Source organism: Oncorhynchus kisutch, linkage group LG17 (assembly GCF_002021735.2).
Source record: "Oncorhynchus kisutch isolate 150728-3 linkage group LG17, Okis_V2, whole genome shotgun sequence".
NCBI classification, from domain to species: Eukaryota; Metazoa; Chordata; class Actinopteri; order Salmoniformes; family Salmonidae; genus Oncorhynchus; species Oncorhynchus kisutch.
In genome coordinates this window covers 71,531,707-71,554,876 of record NC_034190.2, presented here as the reverse complement: position 1 = coordinate 71,554,876, position 23,170 = coordinate 71,531,707, and the positions used below count along the sequence as shown (strand labels likewise).

The following is a 23,170-nucleotide window of genomic DNA, read 5'->3' as shown; positions in this document are numbered from 1 at the left end:
TTTATTTTTACTATTTTTTAATTGTAGAATAATAGTGAAGACATCAAAACTATGAAATAACACATATGGAATCATGTACAGTAGTAACCAAAAAAGTGTTAAACAAATCAAATATATTTTATATTTGAGATTCTTCAAAGTAGCCACCATTTACCTTGATGACAGCTTTGCACACTCTTGGCATTCTCTCAACCAGTTTCATGAGGAATGCTTTTCCAACAGTCTTGAAGGAGTTCCCACATACGCTGAACACTTGTTGGCTGCTTTTCCTTCACTTTGCGGGCCAACTCATCCCAAACTATCTAAATTGGGTTGAGGTTGGGTGATTGTGGAGGCCAGGCCATCTGATGCAACGCTCCATCACTCTCCATCCTGGAGGTGTGTTTTGGGTCATTGTCCTGTTGAAAAACAAATGATAGTACCACTAAGCTCAAACCAGATGGTGATGGCGTATCGCTGTAGAATGCTGTGGGAGCCATCCTGGTTAAGTGTGACTTGAATTCTAAATAAATCACTGACTATGTTACCAGCAAAGCACCCCTACACCATCACATCAAAATCGAAAATTTGGACTCATCAGACCAAAGGACAGATTTCCACTGGTCTAATGTCCATTGCTCATGTTTCTTGGCCCAAGCAAGTCTCTTCTTACTATTGGTGTCCATAAGTAGTGGATTCTTTTCAGCAATTTGACCATAAAGGCCTGATTCACGCAGTCTCCTCTGAATAGCTGATGTTGAGATGTGTCTTACTTGAACTCTGGGAAGCATTTATTTGGGCTGCAATTTCTGAGTCTGGTAACTCTATTGAACTTATCCTCTGCAGCAGAGGTAACTCTGGTTCTTCCTTTCCTGTGCCAGTTCTCATGAGAGCTGGTTTCATCATAGCGCATGATAATTTTTGCGACTGCACTTGAAGAAACTCTCAAAGTTCTTGACATTTTCCTAATTGACTGATCTTCATGTCTTAAAGTAATGATGGACTGTCATTTCTCTTTGCTCATTTGAGCTGTTCTTGCCATAATATGGACTTGGCCTTTTACCAAATAGGGCTATCTTCTGTATAACACCCCTACCTTGTCACAACTCAACTGATTGGCTCAAACACATTAAGAAGGAAATAAGTTCCACAAATGAACAGGGCACAATTGAAATGCATTCCACGTGACTACCTCATGAAGCTGGTTGAGAGAATGCCAAGAGTGTGCAATGCTGTCAAGGTAAAGGGTGGCTCCTTTGAAGAATCTCAAATATACAATATATTTAGAATTGTTTAACACTTTTTTGGTTACTACATGATTCCATATGTGTTATTTTATAGTTTTGATATCTTCACTATTATTCTACAATGAAGAAAATAGTAAAAAATAAAGAAAAACCCTTGAATGAGTAGGTGTGTCCAAACTTTGACTGGTACTCTATGACAAAACATTTGATACAAATTGACATCGACTCATTTAAATTGTAGTGCAAGTAATATCATAACAGATATTCAGAATGTATCTGGCGTTTTATGTCTAACCCCTGACAGCCACAGCTGGTGAGCTTGTGTGCCACATCTGCCACGGCCATCAGGGAGTGCCCTACCAATGGGGCTTCTCACAGGTCCTCCCCCCAGCAGGAGGGGGCTCCCCAGGAGGCGACGCCAGAGCAGGCCCACTCCCCCGGCTCCAAGCTGCAGGCCAGAGCCACCAGGAGCTGGGCTTATACAGAGCACGCCTTAGGAGGAGCCAGGAGCACCGTTGGGGAGGACGGCTCGTCCTCCACTGACCCCTCTGTCAGCAGCTTCGGAGACGCAGGTAGGTCCACAACCACAGCCCTCCTACTCACCCTAAAGATGGTGGTAGACACATACAGTCCCTCAAACATTAATATTCTCTTCAAGTAAAGTAGTTTTAATTATGGATAGTTTTAATGATGGGTATTAATGATGGGTAATTATCTGATTATCTGAAGCTCAGTAAATTAAATTCAGCCCGTCACTGCATTTGACTAGTAGTGACCTAATATATTCAACAACTAATATCCAGACAAACAGCCTAACTACACCTTATTGTTGTGTTACCAGACTGCTACCCTAATCAGCTGTGTGAGATCGAAACCCCCCAGGAGCCTCCAGCCACCCCAGACCTGATCTCAGCCCCTCAGGACAGGGACTTGGGGAAGGGGTTTTGTAAGGTTGTGGTGTCTGGCCTGCTCTGTGGGAAGCCAGTCAAGTGGGAGGTGACCTTTGACATAGAGCCCTACCTGAAGGGCAGAGAGCGAGAAGAGAAGGTTCACGAAGAACTCTGGAATGAAACGTTCCATCACCTGGCTGGACGTTCCATCATTCAGGACTTTGAGCACATGGTAGATCAGGAGTGTGAGATTGAGCATGGTATGTAAGACATGGGTAATATCTCAATGTTCAGATTATATCTTTTGTAGTTGATTGGTGTCTTTATCATCTTGTTTTGGTAATAGTTTGCTGTATCAAATAGTGACAACTTTGTGCTAATGATGAGGATTTCAGGTGAGAAATCGGATTGCGGATTTCTCCAAATATTTATTTTATGGAATTTATGTAAATCATGAGATGATGAAGTGACAACAACATGTGATTTCTCAGGTTCTGGCAGAAGATACCGTTTATATGCCATTCACACCAGCAAGGCCTGTAACATTCTCAGCAAATACACTGCCTTTGTGCCCGTTGATCTGGACACTAATGAATATCTACAGACCTATATCGACTATGTCAACCCAGGTGAGACACTCCTGTTCATGGTATGCATAGATGCACATTGTATGGCACTGAGTTTTTATATATTTTTTGACCCATTGTCATGACACTTCTTCTGACCTTTATTAAAGATAACGTAACTTTGTCCTTAATAGCACAAAAGGGTAGAGTTCTATTCCATAATAGCACTGTTGGTTAGGAAATCAATGATGTCTGTGTTGAAAGCTGCTTTTGGGTGTTTCAGGTAAAGGTCGGAAAAAGGGCTCTCACTCTGGGAACAGGAAGAACCGGGGTTACTCCATCGGACTGGGACGCTCCCAGTCTGGCTGCATGTCAGAGGAGTCTGAGGTCGGACACCTGCCCACCAGTAAGATCTTCACTATACTACATACTAATCAACATTTGTATGTGAGAGGAAGAATGTTTGAAAATGTGTGACAACTCAAATCAAATTTCATTCGTCGTATGCGCCAAATACAACAGGAGAAGACCTTACGAGCCCCTAACCAACAATGTAGTTTAAAAAAATAGGGATAAAAAATAAAAGTAACAAGTAATTAAAGAGCAGCAGTAAAATAACAATAGCGAGACTATATACAGGGGGGTACCGGTACAGAGTCAATGTGCAGGACACCGGTTAGTTGAGGTAATATTACACATGTAGGTAGAGTTATTGAAGTGACTATGCATAGATGACAACAACAGAGAGTAGCAGCGGTGTAAAGGAGGGGGGGGGGCAATGCAAATAGTCTGGGTAGCCATTTGATTAGGTGTTCAGGAGTCTTATGGCTTGGGGGTAGATGCAGTTATTGATGAAGTCAATGACTGTAACTGACAGTTAGACTTACAGGTTATGTCGTTGTTTTTTTGTTTGAATTGTTTACGTGTCCGCTGTGCGGGGGAAATAATAATACAAGCGGAACTACGTAGCTAATACTGTTGTAACGGGGATCCTTATTGTAGCAACACACTTTTGGAGGCAATCCTGCGCTGCGTTAGCTAAGTTTTCATGTCATCGGGTGTAGTTCATAAAGGTTGAAGAGTTTATGTTAGGATGAAGTGTGAATTCATGCCAGGAATAATAAGTGTGAAGTTTGATTTCCTCCCTTCTGTAATAAGCAGCCAATAAGGTATTTTTTCCTTTATTCATGTGTTTAATCTGAACCCGTTATAACGCCGGATAAACTGTTTATGTATGTAAGCACTTCAGAGTTATACCAAGCTAATAAGTCACTCGTAAGATAAGGTTGTAAGAGTGTGCTTAACTGTATTTTTCATTTACTTTATAGTTCTCACGGAAGGTGATAATTCTGACTAAAACTACAGAATAAAGCCGCCAGTTAAAATCAAGGAACGGTTGTGCTCGTGGTTACTGAAGGGAGCTACAATGACTGAGGTGGTGTACTCCTCAATGCCATTGGAGGAATCCCGGAACATATTCAAGTCTGTGATAGCAAAACAGTCCTGTAGCTTAGCATCTACTTCATCTGACCACTTTTTTATTGATCTAGTCACTAGATCAATTTTTGCTTGTGAGCAGGAATCAGGAGGATAGAATTATGGTCAGATTTGCCTAATGGAGGACGACGGAGAGCTTTGTATGTGTCTCTGTGTGTAGAGTAAAGGTTGTCCAGAGTTGTTTTCCTCTGGTTGCACATTTGACATGCTGATAGAAATTCTGTAAATGGATTTAAGTTTCCCTGCATTAAAGTCCCCGGCTACTAGGAGCACCGCCTCTGGGTGAGCGTTTTCTTGTTTGCTTATGGCGGAATACAGCTCATTCAATGCTGTCTTAGTGCCAACCTCTGACTGTGGTGGTATGTAAACAGCTACAAAAAATACAGATTAAAACTCTCTAGGTAGATCGTGTGGTCTACAGTTTATCATGAGATACTCTACCTCAGGCAAGCAATAGCTCGAGACTTCCTTAGATATCGTGCACTAGCTGTAAAGGAAAAAAAAGGATTCTGCCAGTCCGTGGTGAGTAATCGCAATCCTGATGTCCAGAAGTTATTTTCAGTCATAAGAGACGGTAGCGGCAACATTATGTACAAAATAAGTTACAAAAAACACAAAAAAACACAATCGGTTGGGGACGGGTAAAACGTCTGCCTTTTTCTCCGTCGCCATTTTAACAAGTGATAGTTTGAAGAGGTCATCTGCCTACCAAACAGACAGATCTGACAGGTTTTAATATTGTGGGAGAAATTGGTTATGTGGGAGAGATTATATACATGATTTGGTAACACAAGAGAAAGGTACACATATGGGTTAATTTCCTGTCCTGGTAAAGTGCATTGTCTGTTGTGTGGGGCAGGAAGCGGATGGAGGCCGTGGGGGTATGGGATAGCTGGGGAACACTCCTAGACCACCTGGGCATACAAGGATCAAAGGGATAGAAAAAGGAGGGGGTCAGCCAAATGGCCAATTGATGGATTACAGACATCAATCACAGGGCAGCTGGACACTGAAGCTGGAGGAGATGAAAGACACATGCAGAGGGACACATGGAGTTAATTACAGAGCCAAAGCATAGGGCTGTAAAATAGAGGAATGTACACTATTTTTAGTATAGCTGGACATGCTAGAAACTGAGGAGACACATAGTCTGCTGATCCTAGATAATACACAAACAAAAGAATGCATTTAGCTAAGTGCAGGAACAGCAAGGGTCTTGTCATCTGCCGAAAGCAGATGTGGGCGTTACTGGTCTGAACAAACAAGACGCACGGATTGGAATGTAACTGTATTTGCATTGGGGGATGAACTGATGATGTATGCATGGATATAAAAGGGAGAGCCAGGGCGCTGGAAAAGGTGTGGGTCCCGCGGGGCTCTCCGGCTTATGATGCGGGTGTATTAAAAGTCTATATTGATTTTCACAAAGTTCTTGGTTGTCATATTTGAACCGATTTGCCACCACAATATCCAGATGCTTTTAATGTTTTACACATATAGTATACTGTTCATGTTGTCCAGAGTGATACTTTTCAAATGGCATTGACCTATCTTTTTGGTGGGTTTCAGGTTTGGAAGATGGGGCCTCTCCATGTAGCACCCCCTCATCCTCTACCTGGGAAAGATGCAGCTTTACAGATGGTGAGTTTTTATCTGTCCTGTTTTGCTTTCAAGGTTAAATGACTGGCTTCCAAATCGAGCAACTGAAAAAAGCGCATTTGTTTTCTTATGGTCTACATTGATAAGATGTCATCAACACACACACATACATACAGCTGCTAGATTGTGTGTGTCCTCTGTTGTGGCTGCCAGGCCTCTATAGGTGTCTTTTATCTGTGATCTCTGTGGCGGTGTTGTGTGGAGTGGAGTCTTGAGCTCAGGGGAGAGAGAAAATAGCTAAATGGAAAACTAGCGTGACCCGTCTCTCTCTCTCTCTCTCTCTCTCTCTCTCTCTCTCTCTCTCTCTGTCTCAGCCTCTCAGAGGAGCCCGTCGGTGACCTCAGACCAGAAGTCGGTGGAGAGCCTCTTCTCAGCCAAGTGGGTGATGGAGAGGGCCAGGCTGGAGACTGTCAGGGACAATAACATACTAACTGTACCGCTAGTGCTGTTTCATGGCCAGCTGATAATTCACTGAGTTACATTGTTTTGTGTAATCGGCATGCACAATACACTTTTGCAGTTATAATGATTGTTTGCATGATGTGATGCTACTTAGCAGAGGTGGGACCAAGTCATTGTTTTACAAGTCCTAAGTAAGTCTCAAGTCTTCGCACTCAAGTCCCAAGTCAAGTCCGAAGTCAAGACAGGCAAGTCTGAGTCAAGTATCAAGTCAAGACCAAGTATCAAGTCAAGTCTCAAGTCCTAAACTTTGAGTTTCGAGTCCTAAATAAGTCATAATCTGCTCTTCACCAAATGTAATAGTATTTCATATTTTAACAAGAGTAATAGTTAGTATATTACATTTACGCAAATAATGAATGCTTTTAAAGATATCTATATATTTATTACTTTCCAAATAAACATTATATTCCCCCCTAATAGTGATCGACTATCGAGGATCGCTATGGGGGCTCAATCGGGCGATGTAGGCTTGTACACAATCTCCCAACCTTAACACACACACACACTCTATGTGTGTTTACAGTAGGCTAACGTATGTCAATGGTTTTAGGAACAGCAGTAACATCAGGCAGGATTTAGGCTACCAACTGCCAAGCCAATTGTAGCTCAATCTTGGGTGCACGTTCCCGCACTGACTGACTGTGTGGAGGCACTTTGATTTAACGTTACGTTGCCTACATGCTACACTAGTAAAGTTATAAATTATATAGCTGTCGGCTATATTAGCCACGACATACCGTTCTTTGTGCAGCTTCAAATGACGAACAAAGTGGGAAATTGTTGCACCTCCGTCTGTAATTTTCTTCCCGCATGTTTTGCAAGTTGCAATCTGTTTTTTGTTGATACAGCGTCGTCTTTATAACCAAAAATAATAATTTTGGGTATCATCTTTCCAAGGGCTCCATCTGAATTCACCCACCAATGTTCCTCTGCACTGCCATGCACAACTGATTCTCAGCTGGCACAATTTGATTGGCTGATGCCGATTCAAACTGTAATCCTTTAAATGAAGAGCTGCACGCTTTTTTGGGGGGCGGGTGTATCAAGTCAGGTCGAGTCGAAAGGCTGAAGTTCAAGTCAAGTCACTGGTGCCAAAGTCGAGTTGCAAGTCATCATATTTCTGACTCGAGTTCACACCTCTGCTACTTAGGGACCTACAAGATCTTATTTTCCCTTCCTGTTGCTATTTTTTACATTTTATTTTACCAGGCAAGTCAGTTAAGAACAAATTCTTATTTTCAATGACGGCCTAGGAACAGTGGGTTAACTGCCTGTTCAGAGGCAGAACGACAGATTTGTACCTTGTCAGCTCGGGGGTTTGAACTTGCAACCGTCCGGTTACTAGTCCAACGCTCTAACCACTAGGCTACCCTGCCGCCCCACTATACAGTGACCTCCAACATTATTGGGACAGTGACACATCTTTGGTTGTTTTGGCTCTGTACTCCAGCACTTTGGATTTGAAATGATACAATGACTATGAGGTTAAAGTGCAGACTGTCAGTTTTAATTTGAAGGTATTTTCAACCATATCGGGTGAACCGTTTCGACATTACAGCACTTTTTGTACATACAGTTGAAGTCGAAAGTTTACATACACCTTAGACAAATACATTTAAACTCAGTTTTTCACAATGCCTGACATTTAATCCTAGTAAAAATTCCCTGTTTAAGGTCAGTTAGGGTCACCACTTTATTATTTTAAGAATGTGCACCAGTCCCTCCTGCAGCAAAGCACCCCCACAACATGATGCTGCCACCCTGTGCTTCACGGTTGGGAAGGTGTTCTTTAGCTTGCAAGCCTACCCCTTTTTCCTCCAAACATAACGATGGTCATTATGGCCAAACAGTTCTATCAGACCAGATAGACATTTCATCAGACCAGAGGACATTTCTCCAAAAAGTATGATCTTTCTCCCCATGTGCAGTTGCAAACTGTAGTCTGGCTTTTTTATGGCGGTTTTGGAGCAGTGACTTCTTCCTTGCTGAGCGGCCTTTCAGGTTATGTCGATATAGGACTCGTTTTACTGTGGATATAGATTATTTTGTACCTGTTTCCTCCAGCATCTTCACAAGGTCCTTTGCTGTTGTTCTGGGATTGATTTGCCCTTTTCGCACCAAAGTACGTTCATCTCTAGGAGACAGAACACGCAGTATGACGGCTGCGTGGTCCCACGGTGTTTATACTAGCGTACTATTATTTGTGCAGATGAATTGGGAAATTTCCCATTTGGAAATTGCTCCCAAGGAGGAACCTGAACCAATACTTTCTGAAGTATTTGCTGATTTCTTTAGATTTTCCCATGATGTCAAGCAATGAGGCACTGAGTTTGAAGGTATGCCTTGAAATACATCCACAGTTACACCCCAATAGACTCAAATGATGTAAATTAGCCTATCAGAAGCTTCTAAAGCCATGACATCAATTTCTGGAATTTTCCAAGCTGTTTAAAGGCAGTCAACTTAGTGTATGTAAACTTGTGAAATAATCTGTCTGTAAACAATTGTTGGAAAAATTACTTGTCATGCACAAAGTAGATGTCCTAACCGACTTGCCAAAACTATAGTTTGTTTACAAGAAATTTGTGGAGATTTTCAAAAATGAGTTTTAACGACCGAAATTAACAACAAACCGTGACTACAGCGGTGCTACTTGCACTAACTCAAAACAATATCCCATAAAACACAGGTGGAAAAAATGTCTTAAATATGATCCCCAATTAGAGACAACGACAACCAGCTGCCTCTAATTGGGAACCATATCAAGCACACCAACCTAGAAATATGAATACCCAATACTAGAATACCCACATAGAAATAATAAACTAGAATACAAGATAGACATACATATACTAAATCTCCCCCTAGTCACGCCCTGACCTACTATACAATGGTTCTCTATGGTCAGGGCATGACAAGTATTTGGTCCAATATTCCTAGCACACAATGGTTACATCTATCTTGTGACTCTACAAACTTGTTGGATGCATTTTATGTTTGTTTTGGTTGTGTTTCAGATTATTTTGTGACCGAAATGAATGGTAGAAAATGTATTGTATCATTTTGGCGTCACTTTCATTGTAAATAGCAATATAATATGTTTCTAAATACTTCTACATTAATGTGAATGCTACTATGATTACAGATAATCCTGAATGAATCGTGAATAATGAAGAATGTTACAGATGCACAAATACCTCCCTAACCTGCCCTGTTATTGTGGTGAGATGTAACTTTCTCACTCGATTCATTCAGAATTATCTGTAATCATGGTAGCATCCACATTAATATAGAAATGTTTAGAAACATATTCTAATCTTATTTACTGTAAAAGTGACTCCAAAATACAATACATTATTTATCATTAATTTCTACTGGGCACAAAATAATCTGAAACACAACTACATTTTTTTTTATTTTATTGATCCAACAGTCACAGCTTGATGATGCTAGGAATATGGGACCAAATACTAAACTTTTGACTTCTTTAATACACATAAGTGAATTTGTTCCAATACTTTTGGACCCCTAAAATGGGGGGATTATGCACCCGTTATGAATGAAATACCCTCAAATTAAATCGGACAATCTGCACTTTAACCTCATAGTCATTGTTCAAAGTGCTGGAGTACAGAGCCATAACAGAGGGTTTTGTGATGCAATCTCCACAGCAGGAATAAAGTTAGAACAGCTATTAAAACATCTAAATCTCAAAAAGTGACTGTTGAGCTACACATCAATTTTAAATACTCTTAGATGAAGCACGAAAATGCTTAATATAGGTACCATTGACTTGCATTGGATTTGCGCCACAATGATTGCGGATGATGTCACCAAGGGGAAGCATGTACAGGGGAAAAAAGGATGTGGCCCAGAATTGACCCCTGAGGGACATCAAATCAAAATCAAATCAAATTTATTTATATAGCCCTTCGTACATCAGCTGATATCACAAAGTGCTGTACAGAAACCCAGCCTAAAACCCCAAACAGCAAGCAATGCAGGTGTTGAAGCACATTGGCTAGGAAAAACTCCCTAGAAAGGCCACAACCTAGGAAGAAACCTAGAGAGGAACCAGGCTATGAGGGGTGGCCAGTCAGTCCTCTTCTGGCTGTGCTGGGTGGAGATTATAACAGAACATGGCCAAGATGATAATAGGTCTGGGACAGGTAGCACGTCCGGTGAACAGGTCAGGATTCCATAGCCGCAGGCAGAACAGTTGAAACTGGAGCAGCAGCACGGCCAGGTGGACTGGGGACAGCAAGGAGTCATAATGCCAGATAGTCCTGAGGCATGGTCCTAGAGCTCAGGTCCTCCGAGAGAGAGAAAGAAAGAGAGAATTAGAGAGAGCATATTTAAATTCACACAGGACGCCGGATAAGACAGGAGAAGTACTCCAGATATAACAAACTGACCCTAGCCCCCCGACACATATACTACTGCAGCATAAATACTGGAGGCTGAGACAGGAGGGGTCAGGAGACACTGTGGCCCCATCCGATGATTCCCCCGGACAGGGCCAAACAGGAAGGATATAACCTCACCCACTTTGCCAAAGCACAGCCCCCACACCACTAGAGGGATATCTTCAACCACCAACTTACCATCCTGAGACAAGGCCGAGTATAGCCCACAAAGATCTCCGCCACGGCACAACCCAAGGGGGGGGGGGGGGGCAACCCAGACAGGAAGATCAGATCAGTGACTCAACCCACTCAAGTGACGCACCCCTCCCAGGGACGGCATGAAAGAGCACCAGTAAGCCAGTGACTCAGCCCCTGTAATAGGGTTAGAGGCAGAGAATCCCAGTGGAAAGAGGGGAACCGGCCAGGCAGAGACAGCAAGGGCGGTTCGTTGCTCCAGGGCCTTTCCGTTCACTTTCACACTCCTGGGCCAGACTACACTCAATCATATTACCCACTGAAGAGATGAGTCTTCAATAAAGACTTAAAAACCGAGTTTGCGTCTCTCACATGGGTAGGCAGACCATTCCATTAAAATGGAGCTCTACAGTATACAGTGCCTTGCGAAAGTATTCGGCCCCCTTGAACTTTGCGACCTTTTGCCACATTTCAGGCTTCAAACATAAAGATAAGAGATTAAAGATAAAGATTTTTTTGTGAAGAATCAACAACAAGTGGGACACAATCATGAAGTGGAACGACATTTATTGGATATTTCAAACTTTTTTAACAAATCAATAACTGAAAAATTGGGCGTGCAAAATTATTCAGCCCCTTTACTTTCAGTGCAGCAAACTCTCTCCAGAAGTTCAGTGAGGATCTCTGAATGATCCAATGTTGACCTAAATGACTAATGATGATAAATACAATCCACCTGTGTGTAATCAAGTCTCCGTATAAATGCACCTGCACTGTGATAGTCTCAGAGGTCCGTTAAAAGCGCAGAGAGCATCATGAAGAACAAGGAACACACCAGGCAGGTCCGAGATACTGTTGTGAAGAAGTTTAAAGCCGTATTTGGATACAAAAAGATTTCCCAAGCTTTAAACATCCCAAGGAGCACTGTGCAAGCGATAATATTGAAATGGAAGGAGTATCAGACCACTGCAAATCTACCAAGACCTGGCCGTCCCTCTAAACTTTCAGCTCATACAAGGAGAAGACTGATCAGAGATGCAGCCAAGAGGCCCATGATCACTCTGGATGAACTGCAGAGATCTACAGCTGAGGTGGGAGACTCTGTCCATAGGACAACAATCAGTCGTATATTGCACAAATCTGGCCTTTATGGTAGAGTGGCAAGAAGAAAGCCATTTCTTAAAGATATCCATAAAAAGTGTTGTTTAAAGTTTGCCACAAGCCACCTGGGAGACACACCAAACATGTGGAAGAAGGTGCTCTGGTCAGATGAAACCAAAATTGAACTTTTTGGCAACAATGCAAAACGTTATGTTTGGCGTAAAAGCAACACAGCTCATCACCCTGAACACACCATCCCCACTGTCAAACATGGTGGTGGCAGCATCATGGTTTGGGCCTGCTTTTCTTCAGCAGGGACAGGGAAGATGGTTAAAATTGATGGGAAGATGGATGGAGCCAAATACAGGACCATTCTGGAAGAAAACCTGATGGAGTCTGCAAAAGACCTGAGACTGGGACAGAGATTTGTCTTCCAACAAGACAATGATCCAAAACATAAAGCAAAATCTACAATGGAATGGTTCAAAAATAAACATATCCAGGTGTTAGAATGGCCAAGTCAAAGTCCAGACCTGAATCCAATCGAGAATCTGTGGAAAGAACTGAAAACTGCTGTTCACAAATGCTCTCCATCCAACCTCACTGAGCTCGAGCTGTTTTGCAAGGAGGAATGGGAAAAAATGTCAGTCTCTCGATGTGCAAAACTGATAGAGACATACCCCAAGCGACTTACAGCTGTAATCGCAGCAAAAGGTGGCACTACAAAGTATTAACTTAAGGGGGCTGAATAATTTTGCACGCCCAATTTTTCAGTTTTTGATTTGTTAAAAAAGTTTGAAATATCCAATAAATGTCGTTCCACTTCATGATTGTGTCCCAATTGTTATTGATTCTTCACAAAAAAATACAGTTTTATATCTTTATGTTTGAAGCCTGAAATGTGGCAAAAGGTCGCAAAGCTCAAGGGGGCCGAATACTTTCGCAAGGCACTGTAGGAGAAAGCCCTGCCTCCAGCTGTTTGCTTAGAAATTCTAGGGATAATTAGGAGTCTTGTGACCGTAGCGTACGTGTAGGTACTGTATGTACGGCAGGACCAAATCAGAGAGATAGGGAGGAGCAAGCCCATGTAATGCTTTGTAGGTTAGCAGTACAACCTTGAAATCAGCCCTTGCCTTGACAGGAAGCCAGTGTAGGGAGGCTAGCACTGGAGTAATATGATCAAATATTTTGGTTCTAGTCAGGATTCTAGCAGCCGTATTTAGCACTAACTGAAGTTTATTTAGTGGTTTATCCAGGTAGCCGGAAAGTAGAGCATTGCAGTAGTCTAACTTAGAAGTAACAGAAGCATGGATAAATTTTTCTGCATCATTTTTGGACAGAAAGTTTCTGATTTTTGCAATGTTACGTAGATGGAAAAAAGCTGTCCTTGAAACAGTCTTGATATGTTCGTCAAAAGAGAAATCCGGGTCCAGAGTAACGGCAAGGTCCTTCACAGTTTTATTTGAGACGACTGTACAACCATTAAGATGAATTGTCAGATTCAACAGAAGATCTCTTTGTTTCTTGGGACCTAGAACAAGCATCTCTGTTTTGTCCGAGTTTAAAAGTAGAAAGTTTACAGCCATCCACTTCCTTATGTCTGAAACACAGGCTTCTAGCGAGGGCAATTTTGGGGCTTCACCATGTTTCATTGAAATGTAGAGCTGTGTGTCATCCACATAGCAGTGCAAGTTAACATTATGTTTTCGAATGACATCCCCAAGAGGTAAAATATATAGTGAAAACAATAGTGGTCCTAAAACGGAACCTTGAGGAATACCAAAATTAACAGTTGATTTGTCAGAGGAAAAACCATTCACAGAGACAAACTGATATAATTCCGACGGATAAGATCTAAACCAGGCCAGAACTTGTCCTTGTAGACCAATTTGGGTTTCCAATCTCTCCAAAAGAATGTGGTGATCGATGGTATCAAAAGCAGCACTAAGGTCTAGGAGCACGAGGACAGATGCAGAGCCTCGGTCTGCCATTAAAAGGTAATTTACCACCTTCACAAGTGCAGTCTCAGTGCTATGATGTGGTCTAAAACCAGACTGAAGCATTTCGTATACATTGTTTGTCTTCAGGAAGGCCGTGAGTTGCCACACAACAGCCTTTTCTAACATTTTTGAAGGAATACGCAGATTTAAAGAGGCATCCGTAATTTGCTTTCTAATAGTTATGATCTTTTCCTCAAAGAAGTTCATGAATTTATTACTGCTGAAGTGAAAGCCATCCTCACTTGGGGAATGCTGCTTTTTAGTTAGCTTTGCGACAGTATCAGAAATACATTTAGGATTGTTCCTATTTTCCTCAATTAAGTTGGAAAAATAGGATGATCGAGCAGCAGTAAGGGCTGCTAACATCACAGTGAATAGGTGCTGGGTACAATACTGAACCACCCATGCTCACCGAGAAACGACTCTATGACCTGAACCAGTCGAGGGCAACACTGGAGATTCCCACCCACCTCTCCAGCTGGTCAACAAGAATGTTACAGTATGATCAATAGTATCAAACGCGGCACTGAGATCCAAAATAACTAGAATATAGCTTTCACCGGCATCAGCAGCCAACAGAAGGTCATTACTGACTTTCAATAAATCAGTTTCTGTGCTGTGAAGCGAGTGCAAGCCCAACAAGCCACCATTTGCTTGAAAACAACTTTTTCAAAAATCTTGGATAAAAAAATACATTTAGAGAGAGGTCTATAATTACTCTGTGAGGAGGTCGAACTTTAATAACAACACAGCTCAACAGAATCCTTTAGACATCTCCTTTCTTCACCTCACCCCGATATCACCTTTATCTCTGAGGCACACATTACCACTCAGGTGCTTTTGTCCGCTAGGCACCATTCATGCATCGCTCAGTGTGAGGAAAAATGGCCCTTTTCCCATCCATTAACAAAATGAAAACCACTTCACTGTGTGCCAGGGCCCTTGAGGTCCATTATATTCTTTAGGATGCTATTGAGTTCTATTGAAGGAAAGATCTTAAAATTTGCATTGACCACTTATCCTGGAGCGTCTTTTTTTGTCATGAAATAACAAACGGAAGAGTCATTTGGTGTTTGAGTTCAGTTGTTATTTTATTGAGCTATATGTATGTGCTGAAAATGGCAGGGTCATGGTAAGACCATAATAAGGGCTGTGTATGCTCCTTTACGTCGCAGAGAAATTCCAATGTATGTACTTGTACTCACAAATGGTAATGAATGAAAGGTAAAGTTGAACTCGAGGTGTTGCATTCCTCTCCTCTACTCTACAGGCTGACTCTCAACCGGACGAGACTCCTAACCCGGGCCGCCAGGGGCTTCATGTTTCGCTCACACAGCAAAACCAGCGACTCTGTGGGGGAGAGTGAGAACGAGAACAAAGACTACATTCCTCTGGTGCGTTGCTGCACAGGTCCACCATTCGTTTTAGTTAAAAGACTGTTCGCTGGATCTAAATACAACCAATTGCCCATATGTTCTACATAGATTTTAAGAATGTTTACTGTCATTCACCATTGACAAAAGGGCATGTTTTTGAAAATATAAAAGTTAAATGATAAACTCAAATAAAATAAAATTTGTCACATACACATGGTTAGCAGATGTTAATGCGAGTGTAGCGAAATGCTTGTGCTTCTAGTTCCGGCCATGCAGTAATATCTAACAAGTAATCTAACCTAACAATTTCACAACAACTACCTTATACACACAAGTGTAAAGCAATGAATAAGAATATGTACATAAAAATATATGAATGAGTGATGGCCGAACGGCATAGGCAAGATGCAGTAGATGGTATAGAGTACAGTATATACATATGAACATATGAGATGAGTAATGTTGGGTATATAAACATTATATAAAGTGGCATTGTTTAACGTGGCTAGTGATACATTTATTACATCAATTTTTCCATTATTAAAGTGGCTAGAGTTGAGACAGTATGCTGGCAGCAGCCACTCAATGTTAGTGATGGCTGTTTAACAGTTGTTGTCCTTGATGATCTTTTTGGCCTTCCTGTGACATCGGGTGGTGTAGGTGTCCTGGAGGGCAGGTAGTTTGCCCCCAGTGATGCGTTGTGCAGACCTCACTACCCTCTGGAGAGCCTTACGGTTATGGGCAGAGCAGTTACTGTACCAGGCGGTGATACAGCCCGACAGGATGCTCTCGATTGTGCATCTGTAAAAGGTTGTGAGTGTTTTTGGTGACAAGCTGAATTTCTTCAGCCTCCTGAGATGAAGAGGCGCTGCTGTGCCTTCTTCACCTCGCTGTCTGTGTGGGTGAACCATTTCAGTTTGTCTGTGATGTGTACGCCGAGGAACTTAAAACTTTCCACCCTCTCCACTACTGTCTCGTCGATGTGGATGGGGGGCTGCTCCCTCTGCTGTTTCCTGAAGTCCACGATCATCTCCTTTGTTTTGTTGACATTGAGTGTGAGGTTATTTTCCTGACACCACACTCCGAGGTCCCTCACCTCCTCCCTGTAGGCCGTCTCGTCTGGGCATACTTGAACTAGTCAGTAAAGATATAAAGGAGTTGAAGACAAAAAAGCTGCAACAATTAGAGAAAATCTGGTACTTACTGGTATCAAAGCAAATGAGGGCAAAGATGTTAAGGTGTAGGGAAATAGTTATTTCTGTAAGCACTACCGATCCCAGGTGACAAACTCAAACGTGTACACTGTTTGGGACAGAGAAATGAGCACCCAAATGTTGACAAATTTGCATTCTTTAAAGATAGAATATTAAAGATAAAATAACCGCTGGTATGAAAATAAGCATGAATGAGCAGTTCCCAAAGGAAATTGCAGAACGGTGCAAAGTTCTGTACTCACTCTTCAAGGTGAATAGAGTAAAAGGGAAACGTGTAGCTCTGTAGTCGATAAACTGTGTATTGATAACCAACTGTTCAAAGACACCAAGACTACTCCTAAGCTATTCTAAATATTTCCCAGAGTCGAATAATGGTACACCCAATACTAACCATGGTAGGGATTGTATTTATTTATTTTTTTACAATAAAATACAACAAACTGATAAAGAAATAAACTACAATATACTATACCGTTCAAGATAGGGAATGTTGTAAAATAATTAGTATTCAACTTTCCATTTATAGTATATATAAATAGATAAAAGACAGCATTAGAAGAAAGGATAATAATGCAAAAGTTTGCAAAAGTCTGAAATGAGGTAGGAATAAACATGTAGGGATAAAACACAGGACATAGACACAGTGTTTGGGCATGTGATGGAAGGTGAGGTGGATGTTTTTGTGTTTGGAAAAGTGTAGAGTTAAGTGAGTAAAAAAGGAAATTGCAAATTTATTTATTGTCCCATCATGATGGAACGGTCCCCAACCCTATACCCTAGACACCCACCCGAGCAACCCATACACTAAGGGGAAGTCCTTATCTGTTTTATAGGTCTACTGCAAGTATATGCAGCCAAGGCAGAAATATTAACATGGTCAGCAGCACCGCCCCCTCAAGATTCTGAGTCTGCCTGGCAAGGTTGGTCTTACAAAGCCAAAGCGCCCGGATGGGTGAGCATAATATACAAGGAATTTTTCAGAGCTGCTAATGAGAACCTTAACGACCGTGTACCTAGCCGGTGGGAATTCCGGTGAAGTGCACCTACCCAGGTAGTGGCAGTGCTGGCAACACTAGCTGCAGTAACCGATGGGGAGGGGGTCACAACTCAGACAATCACAGAGGGGGGAAATTATTGTGGCCCTGATGGCACAAAATATACAAAGGTCTAACTGCACAGATACTTGGGGAAATGGTCACAATGGGGGACCAATGTGTGTGTGTATCTGAGATCCATCAGCTAGGACTTGACATTGGTTAATCAAATCTCCCCATTCTTGCTACATTTTGCATGCCTCTCAAACAGCTTCAACTGGGCTCAGGGATAGAACATCTGATATTGATTGATTGTGTGTGTGTGTGTGTGTGTGTGTGTGTGTGTGTGTGTGTGTGTGTGTGTGTGTGTGTGTGTGTGTGTGTGTGTGTGTGTGTGTGTGTGAGTGTGTGTGTGTCTCACATCTGTTGCTATGGAGTAATGATGTTAAGGACAATATAGGATGAATTCCAATAATTGTTTGCCAAAATAACAATTGCTTGCCAAAAATGTTTTTGAAATGGCAATCCTGGTTTTAGGTAACAATCCTTAGCAATCCTCTATTCTGACTCTAGTCCTCAACTGGCAGCTTCATTAATTAGTACCTAAGACACCACTCTCAATGTCAACAGTGAAGAGGTGACTCGGGATGCTGGCCTTCAAGGCAGAGTTCCTCTGTCCAGTGTCTGTGTTCTTTTGCCTATCTTAATCTTTTATTTTTATTGGCCAGTCTGGGATATGGCTTTTTCTTTGCAACTCTGGCTAGAAGGCCAGCATCCCGGAGTCGCTTCTTCACTATTGGTGTTTTGCGGTGCTATTTAATGAAGCGGCCAGTTGAGGACTTGTGAGTGTTTCTCAATCTAGACACTTGAATGTACTTGTCCTCTTGCTCAGTTGTGCACCGGGGCCTCCCACTCCTCTTTCTATTCTGGTTAGTGCCAGTTTGCGCTGTTCTGTGATAGGAATAGTACACAGCGTTGTACGAGATCTTCAGTTTCTTTGCAATTTCTCGCATGGAATAGCCTTCATTTCTAAGAACAAGAATAGACTGACGAGATTCAGAAGAAATGTCTTTGTTTCTGGCCATTTTGAGCCTGAAATCGAACACACAAATGCTGATGCTCCAGATACTCAACTAGTCTAAAGAAGGTCAGTTTTATTGCTTCTTTAATCAGAACCACAGTTTTCAGCTGTGCTAACATAATTGCAAAAGGGTTTTCTAATGATCAATTAGCCTTTTAAAATTATAAACTTGGATTAACTAATACAACGTTCCATTGGAACACAGGAGTGATGGTTGCTGATAATGGGCCTCTGTATGCCTATGTAGATATTCCGTAAAAAATCAGCTGTTTCCAGCTACAATAGTCATTTACAACATTAAGAATCTCTACACTGTATTTCTGATCACATCATTGTCCTGCTGGAAGGTGAACCTCTGTCTCAGTCTCAAAACTCTGGAAGACTGAAACAGGTTTCAGATCATATGACACTTAGATTGCACACAGGTAGACTTTATTTAACTAATTATGTGACTTCTGAAGGTAATTGGCTGCACCAGATCTTATTTAGGGGCTTCATAGCCAAAGGGGGTGAATACATATGCACGCACCACTTTTCTGTTTTTAATTATAATTTTTTTTCTTCATTTCACTTCACCAATTTGGACTATTTTGTGTATGTCCAATACATGAAATCCAAATAAAAATCAATTTAAGGTTGTAATTAAACAAAATAGGAAAAACACCAAGGGGGGTGAATACTTTTGCAAGGTACTGTATATGGGGGATAGAACCATCCTAGCTCTGCAGGTTTTGCTACGAAGAGACAGAATCATTAGATCATTTGTTTTGATACTGTCCATATGTACAGTAGCTTGATTTTGGTTGCAGGTTCAGAAATGGCTGAAGAATTACAACATTTACCTGGAGCTAACTCTGCCAAAAGCACTGCTGGGTGATTTGAAAAGTCATAGTCAATCGATCAATAATATAATAATACTTTTAGCAAAACATTTTATCTTTAGTTTACAATCTGTAGAAACTATGATAATAGAAAGGTTCAGAACTTTTGTGAAACATCACTGCACAGTTGAAAAATATAAAAACGGGATGGTCTTCAGAGATAGATGGGAGGGGTTGAGAGTAGCTGAAGGATGGGATTAAAAACAAACAAAAGATACCTATTATAAAATACATGTATATAGTATGTATAAACTTGGAGAAGAAGCCTTTGTGTTGTTAGTTTACCATTAGTTTACTCCAATTAGGTGAGGGTTAGGGGAACATAATAAAGGAAAATATATTTCACAATTTGTATTAAACTACCTCTCTCTGGTACAGGTGTCCTTACAGTTGGCATGTGGTGCGTTCTGCCTGGACATCGCTCTGTGTGAGGCCATCAACGTGTCCATGGACAAGCTGAAGTGGACATCTCCCTTCACCAGCCACCGGATCAGTCTGGGTCACCACGTCTCCCACTCAGCCAGCCGCCGCTCAAACAGCAGCGCTGCAGACAACAGCCACAGGTCCACCTCTCCATCTCCGTTTGAGAGCTCAGCTAAGGAGACAGAAACCAGCCTGGCAGGCCACCACCAGCACAAGCCTGGAGACCTGGTTGTCAGCAGCCACAGACAAGGGGGGCACAGCCCCTCTCACCTGGCCAGGAGTCCACGGACTGAGGGTTGGCCTGGGTCTTCTCCTTCCTTCCTAGGCGGCCCCTCCACCCCTACCTCCTCCACCTACGCCGAGCACCCTCTCTCCCCTCACTCCCAGACAGACAGCGGAAGGGACTCGGAGTCGGAGAGCGTGGAAACCCCCCCAGCAGCGCCTCCTGGTGGCCCGGGGTCCAGGAAGAGGCTGAATACGGAGGGCATGGTGTGGGCCACGGCTGTAGCCCTGGCCTGGCTGGAGCACAGCTCGGCCAGCTACTTCATAGAGTGGGAGCTGATAGCAGCTAAGGCTAGCATGTGGCTCAGTGCCCAGACCATCCCTGAAGGAAAGGACTTAGCCTCAGTCAAGTCTGCTGCCAACCAGCTCTTTATCATCCTCAGACACTGGGACGAGAACCTGCAGCTCAACATGCTCTGCTACAACCCCAACAGTGTCTGAGGCTGATTGCATCGCATGCACCGTCCTCCATCCGGACATATCCAACCATGCTATGCTAACTGACTAACGCTTTATTTACTATTTATTTTTTGCCATTTTGAGTATTGCGGAATTTGTTAGTGCAGCTATTGTGAGCATTGTGTCGTAGAATTGATTCTGTTATGATAACTTCTAAACCTGTCAGAAGCTTCCCAGAGGCACAAACTTGCTTGTTGTCTCCCTTTGGGTGGATACATTCACCAGCTATGGGTTTGATTAAACATGATTCTATTCACATGGTGAAGGAAATCAGAAGTGTAAGAGTAAACGTACATATTCAAAAAAATTGAAGTTTATGAAAATATATGTATTGTTTTATTTATGTTTAATATTTCCATCATATTGATGTCCAATGATGAGAGAATATGCCAAAACAATTCCCATGAGACTTTTACAATTATTTATATTGCATCTAATGTGTTTGATCGTCACAATCATTTCAAAATCAATATTGTGATATATGAAAATTTGCCTGGTCCCAGATCTGTTTGTGTCTTGCCAACTATGGCCAATTCCTCTTGGAGGAATCAGAAACCATCCTTTTATCGCTGATTATTTTGTATTCATCAGCCATAAGTGCCTAACAATGATTAAACACAAACAAAGATTGGTTATCAGAAATACGTATTTAGATGTTTCTCCGTTGTTATTGTTTCCATATAAAAAAATGCTCAGCGTGTTTTCTTTTGTAGGTATTCTGAATAATGTGATAGAAACTTTCAAGTTGGATGAAAGAAATGAGTTTTTCTGTCCTTTGTCCTTTCCTTTGTCCTTTCATTTCCTTTGTCATTTCCTTTCCTTTGTCCTTTCATTTCCTTTGTCATTTCCTTTCCTTTGCCCTTTTCTTTGTCCTTTCCTTTCCTTTGTCCTTTCCTTTCCTTTGTCATTTCCTTTCCTTTGTCCTTTCATTTCCTTTGTCATTTCCTTTCCTTTGTCCTTTCTTTGTCCTTTCCTTTCCTTTGTCCTTTCCTTTGTCATTTTCTTTCCTTTGTCCTTTCCTTTGTCCTTTCCTTTCCTTTGTCCTTTTCTTTCCTTTGTCCTTTCCTTTCCTTTGTCCTTTCCTTTCCTTTGTCATTTCCTTTCCTTTGTCCTTTGTCCTTTTCTTTCCTTTGTCCTTTCCTTTCCTTTGTCCTTTTCTTTCCTTTGTCCTTTCCTTTCCTTTGACCTTTCCTTTTTCCTTTTACTTCCTTGGTCCTTTCCTTTCATTTGTCTCTTTTATAAGACATTGTACTCTGCTCTCATATTTCCTCAAAAATGTTGTTGATTTTACTCAGGTAGTATTATTTTCCTAAGGCTTTGAAATTTCATCCATCCTGCTGCATGGAAAACCAATGTGTGTGTTATAATATGTATCAACAGTGGGAGCAAAGCAATTCCCCCACAGCCAACCTGTTCTGCTGCATTTGGCCCAGGTCAGAAGTAGTGCACTATAGAGAGTCAGGTGCCATTTGGAACATACCTTTAGAAATATTGTAATTGTGATCTGTGTAAACTTATAGTGATTGTGGCGGCTGGTTTTACTTGTGTACAACTCGATTGTTGCTGTGTGTTTTGAAAATATGATTGTTGACTGTTTTGAGGCTGTTAAAAGCTTCCATAGTCTCAGTTTGCTAAATGTCAGTGGCATGACTATGCAACTGCATGTAATAAAATATTTCCCCTCATGAAGCCGTACAAGTTTACATCAAGACAAAGATAAAATTATTAGTCCTGTTCGTTACACAAACAATATAACAGATGTTACCCTGCATGGTGCAATAGTGGTTTAGGTCCAGTTTTATGTTCAATTAATGATGCTTGGCATTTAAACAGAATTGCACCCATAGGCAGTACTATTCATAGCCAGTAGATGATGCACCACACTTCAAAACACCATGAAGTTAAGAAGGTCTCTCATTGAACTTGACGAAATGAAAACACTTTCTATTTTACAGACATTGGTGTGGTAAATTGGTGTGGTAAGCCATACCTGACTCTGTCTGAGGGCCTCATTAACAACAAGTGTAGGAAGGAGCAACGGCTCAGAGAAAGCAAATAGCCCATTAGGATAACAGGGATCTAGCCATGCTAGTAACACCACGACCTGGAAGCACATACTTTTCTCTCTCTCTGTTAGAGATACTGTATGAAAGAGAGGACCGGGGAGAGAGAGTTGTAGGGATAGAGGGAGAGATTGAGGTAGGAGAGAGAAGGAGAGATGGAGGTAGGGAATAGAGAGAAAGCGTGGGGGGGAGAGAAATAGAGTGAGAGAGAGATGGAGGTAGGGGAAAGAGAGTGAGAGAGATTGAGGTATGGAGAGAGAGAGAGGTATGGAGAGAGTGCGATAGAAGTATTGAGAGGTACAAAAGGTACACACTGCACAGGGCACATGGTACACACTACATGGTGCACATGATA

General features: G+C 41.8%; 1 protein-coding gene across 2 annotated transcripts in view; it reads left to right on the top strand.

The window, feature by feature from the left end:
* The window catches only part of vwa5b1 (von Willebrand factor A domain containing 5B1), a 71,478-nt gene extending 49,037 nt beyond the window's left edge, over positions 1-22,441 (top strand). For both annotated transcript variants that reach the window (XM_020504845.2, XM_031794521.1), the window contains 8 exons: positions 1,531-1,798; positions 2,068-2,376; positions 2,608-2,745; positions 2,966-3,088; positions 5,749-5,820; positions 6,153-6,216; positions 15,273-15,396; positions 19,967-22,441. In XM_020504845.2, the coding sequence (XP_020360434.1) occupies positions 1,531-1,798; positions 2,068-2,376; positions 2,608-2,745; positions 2,966-3,088; positions 5,749-5,820; positions 6,153-6,216; positions 15,273-15,396; positions 19,967-20,734 (1,866 nt within the window). In that variant the 3' untranslated portion in view covers positions 20,735-22,441. The remainder of the gene's footprint in view (positions 1-1,530; positions 1,799-2,067; positions 2,377-2,607; positions 2,746-2,965; positions 3,089-5,748; positions 5,821-6,152; positions 6,217-15,272; positions 15,397-19,966) is intronic.
* The last annotated feature ends 729 nt before the right edge of the window (positions 22,442-23,170 follow it).